Source organism: Eleutherodactylus coqui, chromosome 2 (genome assembly GCF_035609145.1).
Source record: "Eleutherodactylus coqui strain aEleCoq1 chromosome 2, aEleCoq1.hap1, whole genome shotgun sequence".
Classification (NCBI taxonomy): Eukaryota; Metazoa; Chordata; class Amphibia; order Anura; family Eleutherodactylidae; genus Eleutherodactylus; species Eleutherodactylus coqui.
The window spans coordinates 297,807,917-297,814,741 of NC_089838.1; the positions used below are offsets into that span (position 1 = coordinate 297,807,917).

The 6,825-nt window shown below is 40.4% G+C and overlaps 1 protein-coding gene across 1 annotated transcript; it reads left to right on the top strand.

Annotated features, from left to right (window-relative positions):
• The first annotated feature begins 499 nt into the window (after positions 1-499).
• On the top strand, positions 500-3,337 carry LOC136610843 (nodal homolog 2-A-like). The gene is made up of 3 exons (XM_066590039.1): positions 500-785; positions 2,370-3,064; positions 3,185-3,337. The coding sequence occupies exons 1-3, from the start codon at positions 500-502 to the stop codon at positions 3,335-3,337; spliced, it is 1,134 nt and encodes a 377-aa protein (XP_066446136.1).
• Positions 3,338-6,825: the final 3,488 nt, after the last annotated feature.

Below are 6,825 nucleotides of genomic sequence, written 5' to 3' on the forward strand. Positions count from 1 at the left end.
ATACACTCCCCTGTGGAATGTGACGTACATATATCGCATACATGTACATCACATGTCACAAAGGAGTAAACTAAATAAGGCTTAGTTACCTAAAAGACAAATGTCATTAGCTTTTGGAATCTTAAATTCTGTTAACAGCTTACATTTAAAAACTCGCATCTGCTAATAACCACAACTAATTAGTTGCACCCCTCCAAAAATTCCATACTTGTTAATTTCTAGGGAGCAGTGGTTTTAATTAACAGACATTAAAGGACATTTCAGTTGCCTAAACATTGCAGTATATCACCTCATGGCTTCCTTCATTAACATAATAAAGCGTCTCTTCTAGCATTGAAGTTGCATTGTTGAGCTTATCTAGATGAAAAGTCCAAAGTGTCAACATGGTGGCTTTTGATCCATAAGCTTATAAGGTGAAAGAACTCTTAAGACCTCACTTCATTCTTGGAGAGCTTCTGATCAACATCTCCTGAGAGATCTACAGAAGACCTGGGCAAAGATGTCTTGGGTGACCGCCATCGTACACTTCACAATCATCTCCATGGTTTTAGGAATGCCCTCTTCTCTACCAGGCAAACAAATGAGGTTGCCGTTTCAACATTCAAACCCAAGTCCAAAAGCTACATCAAGTCTACATGGAAGCACAGACTCCCACAGTAGGAAGCACCCTCCCTTCATGCTGAAACTCTACCAGATCCTCACCTTGGGGAACACAACAGATTTATCCAGCCTGGAACAATCCGTGGTTCAAGATTCCGACACCATTCTTAGCCTCGCTACCAAAAGTAAGAACCAATGCTTTACTAACTATATTGATAGTTTTCCTTTGTTTAATCCATTCTCATTTTATCTGTGGACAGCTAGAAACATAGAAGACCATGTGGTTTGCCTTTATAGTATTTCCCTTTTATTGTTCTATTAGGATAGTTAGAGCTTTATTCCTAACATGTTTAACTTCACTTAATCTTGATTTTCCAACCACAGCTGCTGAAAGTTTGTTCCCAGCATCGACTAGTCTCTCATTTTATTGCTTCTGATGTTCCCCCAACTAATCTCAGATTGTGCCCCCTTGTTCTTGTGCTTAGTTTCTGCCCTACTGAACCTTATTTAAAGGGAACTTATGATGTCCCCACAGCAGCATAAACTAAATTATAGTACTGTCAGGACGTGATGGGAAGCCGGGTGATATATTCTTTTTATATTCGCCTGTGATCCAGCGCTGTTGCCCTCCAAAGATTGCACAGCGCTGGAAAATCTGACGCTTTTCAAAGTACCGTGTGTATGCGTGCACTCCTATACATGCACACAAGACTCTGGAAAAAAAAGTCAGATTTTCTAGCGCTGCGCCATCTTTGGAGGGTAACCGCGCTGGATCACGGGTGCGGATGAGTATAAAAAAAATACATCACGCCAGGCCTTCTTATGGCATTATAACTTAGTTTATGGTATTATGGGGATGTGACGAGTTCCCTTTTAATCCTTTAACATATTTTCAGGCTTCCCTCTGCGTTCTCCTTTTTACTTCCTGAAACATATATAAAGTTTCCATCATGTCTCCTCTCTCCATTCTCCCCTCCTGTAACATATAACAAGGTTTCCATCCATCATGTTCCTTTTTTTCCTTTTTTTTTTCTCCAGGCTATACAAATTGAGTTATTTGACTCTTTTATGATAAGTTTTATGCCTTAAGGGTTTTTTTTTCATTACAACAAAACCCCGTCCACCTGCTCAGCCCGTCCTAAAGTAGAAAAAGAGGGCATACTTGCTGTCCTGGAGCCAGCTGGGAGCTGCCGCCATTATCGGTGGCGACTTCCGCGTAGACGGCCGGTGAAAGTCAGGTGTAGTCGGCGGCCAATCGGGGGCCACAGAGTTACCGTACGTGTTTACCAGGAACATGTATGGTGATGTATGTACTGTTACGCTGTGGCCTCTGATTGGCCACAGATGACACCTGACTTCTGTCGGGCCATCAACCCATAAATCACCGCCAATACCGGTGGCGGCTCCCAGCTACGCCCAGGGCTCCAGGACAGGGCAAGTATGCCCTCCTTTTTTTTTTTTTTTAACTTTAGGCCAGGTTGAGCACGTGGATGGGATTTTGTTGTAATGACAAAACCCCTTTAAGACCCTTCACCATTTTTGTAGCCCATATTTGGACTCGTTCTATAGTATTGTGCTCCTTCAATTTTATCAACCTAAAGCTGAGACTTTCATGTTTGATAACCATCTAACCTTATAGAGTAGATGTTGACTATTTTCTTATTAATATTGAACAGAGTGTATTTTGTAATTATGTTTTTTTTGTGTTTTTTTTTTTTGCACAAGTGTAGTATGGTTGTTGACTTTAATGTTCTTCTGTTTGTCACCAGGTTGCTCGACATCTACAAATCTTTGGGAATTGTCCTTTGATATGTCTTCTATCACAAGCAACATTGAAATACAATTGGCAGAGTTGAGGATGCAATTTTCTTCTCCTGAAAGAACCCTTGATGCAACCCTTAACATTTATCACAGTAAAGAAGGTGAAGGGAAGATCTTCCTGGGGTCGGTGATTGTTGACTTTAGCAGTGAAAGAGGATCCACTTTGAAAGTTATGAATATCACCAGAATAATGCAATCTTATTTCCATCAAAGAGAAAGCTCTAATAATAAAGAAGGTATGGGGGATAAGAGCATGTCCAACAGTGGTGAAGAGCACAGCTGTAAAGAAATATTTACCAACAAAGCTGTACTGGTGGTTTTTGCAAACACTCCTGCTAACCTTAAAGGACATCCCAACCTCATCCAGACAGTCGAGTCTTCTAAGTATGTGATGACCCCAATGCCTAGTATAAGGAAGGGTAGAAGTGTAAAGAATTCAATATTCAGGGCCAACTTTCCCATTAAACCTATTGAAGATGGGAGACCTCTGTGCAGAAGAGTAGACATGATGGTGGACTTCCAACAGTATGGATGGGAAGAGCAGGTTGTCTATCCTAAGAAATTCAATGCATACAGATGTGAAGGAGCTTGTCCCATTCCCCTGAGAGAGATCTTCAAGCCAACAAATCATGCTTATATTAAGGTAATTACTACTTTCCTGTAATTAAAAAAAATGATGTATTGTATTAATTTTATCATATTTAATGGTACAGAATAGTTTCTCCATAAAATAATTTAATATATTTTTTACACTTCTTTTTAGAGTTTGATCCAGTACTACAATTCAGACAGCGAAGTTTGTTCCTCATGTGTTCCTGTGAAGATGGGTCCATTATCCATGCTGATGTACGATGAAGGAAAGGTGGTTAAGAGAAACCATGAAGACATAATTGTTGAAGAATGTGGATGTCACTGAGACAACATAGAAAAACTTACATATGTGATATCTGGACATAGCTGTTATAATTCAAACCTGTTCTAACCTGTAATGGACCTATAGAAGAACTTCCCTGCATCCTTATAAATAGGTATAAGAGATGAGTGAAGCACTGGCTAGCAGGGATTTGACCAGAGGGGGCACAGACATTGTGAGACTGGAGTCTAAGGGGGCTTAAAAGGCACTTTTTGCAAATTATGAGAAGACCAAAACTCTTCAAGATGTATGATTGTTTGGGGCAGTATGAAAGATTTTTCTGAAACTAAACCTGAAGAGGTTGTGCCAGAATATCAAGGTATCCCTCTATCCACAGGATATGTGTCAACTTGCTGATCGGTCGTGATCTCACCGCTAAGACCCTTGCCAATCTGGTGAATGGAACTCCCATGTCCTGCTCTCCTGTCACTGTGGAGGTTGCTTTTTTTTCTCTCCACCATGATGTCCCACTCTGAATGGAGCGCTGACTAAGCATGTGCGGTCAGCGCTCCATTTATTTCAATGGGATTGATGGAAGTATCCTGAGCGGATTTTTCCGCTCTGGTACTTTGTGGTCATATTGAAAGTGAAGCACTCCATTCAGTCTCCTCCTCATTGCTTGGGGTGCAGTAACCCACAGTGAGGAGAATGGGGGACATGGGACCCCCATCAATCAGCAATTTTTCCCCTATCCTCCAGATAGGGTATAATTTGCTATTCTGGTGCAATCCCTTTAAAGCATATATGTGCTTTTTTTTAGTATTTTAGTCATCCAAGATAATATGTGTGTATATATATATTTTGTAGTAAGTAATAAAATTACCGTTGTAATTCTCTCTCGTGTGGTTTTCTAAAGTGGTGACATGGCATTCTAGAGAGGGGGAGATGATCTAGAGAGTTGGCTGAGTGAATTCTTGCATCTCTCTCTGTTGTATTTTATGGGAGCTGCTTTGTAACGCCCATAAATGACAATGAAGATACCAACCTGCATACAAGGCTAACTCTTCAACTCCTCTCTTCTTCGCTAGTATGGTGAATGAGGAAATGGTGGAACCATCATTCTCCTCAGATGTGATTCCAGAAGTGGAATCCCTACCTATCACACATTCATATGTTAATATTCCATACATGTCTCAGGAAGGAGTAAACTTTTCAGTTTTACTTTGGTACAGTCTGAAAATATAGCCCTTAGACTAAGAAACATTGATCACCCGTGGTACAGGATGGTATAGCAACGTGTCTGTGTTTTTTGGTAGTTAAGTTATAGTGAATGGGAGTAAATAGACAAAAATGTCTACAGACCAAATGTGCACATATACCCTCCACAACTGTTGGCCAAACAATCATTTGACCACAGCTGTTTTCCCTGGCTCCCCAATACACATGAATGCATTCCTTTGTTTAGGGAGGTAAGATGGAGCCAGACAGTTCTGGCACTGGCTTATCTTTATGGGAACAAAAGGATTGGGCCTTGAAATTTCAACATCCCTGATCCTTCTTTCCTCAACATCTCATGGAAAAGATGAGCCACACCCATATACATTACAGAGTGTCTGGGTTCTAAGGGAACTAAGTGACGTGATAGATAGACCACTATTATATTTAGGGACTCTACTAAGACCGGGGTTGACCACTGGACTGGCATATTGCTAATGTGACTCCACTATACAAAAGGGGTCTAAAAGAGAGCCTGGTAACTGCAGGCTGGTAAGTCTCACTTCAATAATTGAAAAAATATTAGAAGGGTTTCTGAGAGACGCCATCCTGGTATACCTCAAGAAAAACACCGATATAACTCCTCATCAGCCTGGGTTCATGAGGGGGTCGATCATGTCAGACCAGCTTGATCATCTTCTTCACTGAAGTAAGTTCTAGGCTGGACCTGAGTCTATTGATCTCGTATATCTGGATTTTTCAAAAGGATTTGACACCGTGCCACATAATAGGTTTATATATGAAATGAGACGGCTTAGTCTAGGCGAAAACGTGTGTAGCTGGGTAAAGAACTGGCTCGGAGATAGAAAAAGAGGATGGTAATAAATGGTTCATACTGATGGAGCCACCGTTGCTAGTGGGGTACCACAGGGTTCAGTATTAGGCCCCATTCTGTTCAATATATTTATCAATGACCTGATAAATGACAGTAAAATATCGATATTTGCAGATGATACGAAATTATACAAGATAATTAATACAACATAGAATAATGTACAACTGCAATCGGTCCTAGATAAGCTGGCGGCTTGGGTAGAAAAATGGCAAATAAAGTTCAATGTTGATAAATATAAGGTTATGCACATGGGCAGGAGAAACTGATGTCACCAATATACACTTAATGGGGCACTGCTAGGGAAAAGTGATATGGAAAAAGACCTGGGGGGACTAGTGGATTGTAGACTAAACTGGAGTAACCAATGCCAGTCAGCTGCTGCAAAAGCTAATAAAGTCTTGGGGTGCATTAAAAGAGGTATAGGGGCGAGGGATGAGAACATTATTCTTCCACTATATAAGGCACTTATCAGGCCTCACATGGAATACTGTGTACAGTTCTGGTCATTGGTACTCGGGAAGGATGTTGCAGTGCTTCAGAGGATTCAAAGAAGGTCAATTAAATTAATAAACAGAATGAAAGGACTGGAATACCCAGAGAGGCATCAAAATTGGGATTATTTACCCTGGAAAAAACTGTTAAGGAGCGACCAAATAACTATGTATAAATACAGGAGGGGACACTATAAGGATCTCACCCATGATCTGTTTATACCCAGGACTGTGACGGTAATAAGAGGGCATCCGCTATGGCTAGAATAAAGCAGGTTTCATCACCAACATAAGGGTTTTTTTTTTAATGTAAGAGCATTTAAACTGTGGAACTCTCTGCCTGAGGACATGGTGATGGCAAAAATCATTTGAGAATTTTAAGAGGGGGACAAGACGTCTTTTTAGAGAGCTATGACATTACAGAATATAGACCTTAAATAACCAGCAGGGTTGTTGACTTGGGTCTTAGAATAATCCCTGGATCACTGTTTGAAAGTTCCTACCTGATTCTGACTGTCATTATGGAATCAGGAAGGATTTTCTTTCCCCCGAAGGGCCTAATTTGGTTTCTGCCTCATTGGGTTTTATTTGCCTTCCTCTTGATCAACTAGGAGGGTACAAACATGCCTTTACACCAAACGATGTATCGTTGGAATGAGCGAATAATGTGAGAGTTCTCTGACATCATTCGCCTGTTTTATAAAAAGACAAACATTTGCTCGCTATATCATCCAGTTGTTCATTCACTATATAAGTGAATGAGTGACTAAACAATCAGTATTTAAAAGCGAATACGCAAACAATGTGCGAACTAATTATTGTTCAATTATTCGATGTGTTTACACTGAAGAGTTATCTTCATTTTTGATTGTTTAAACTATATGTTTTAATTATAAGTTTGGTGTAAAAGGGCCTTAATAGTCTCCTGGTAGAGCTGGAAGAGAGTCCTC

Coding starts and splice junctions, on each gene's coding strand:
- LOC136610843 (XM_066590039.1), top strand. CDS start 500: ATGTCTTGGGTGACCGCCATCGTACACTTCACAATCATCTCCATGGTT. Junction 786..2,369: donor TCTTAGCCTCGCTACCAAAA/GTAAGAACCAAT, acceptor GTTTGTCACCAG/GTTGCTCGACATCTACAAAT. Junction 3,065..3,184: donor CAAATCATGCTTATATTAAG/GTAATTACTACT, acceptor ACTTCTTTTTAG/AGTTTGATCCAGTACTACAA.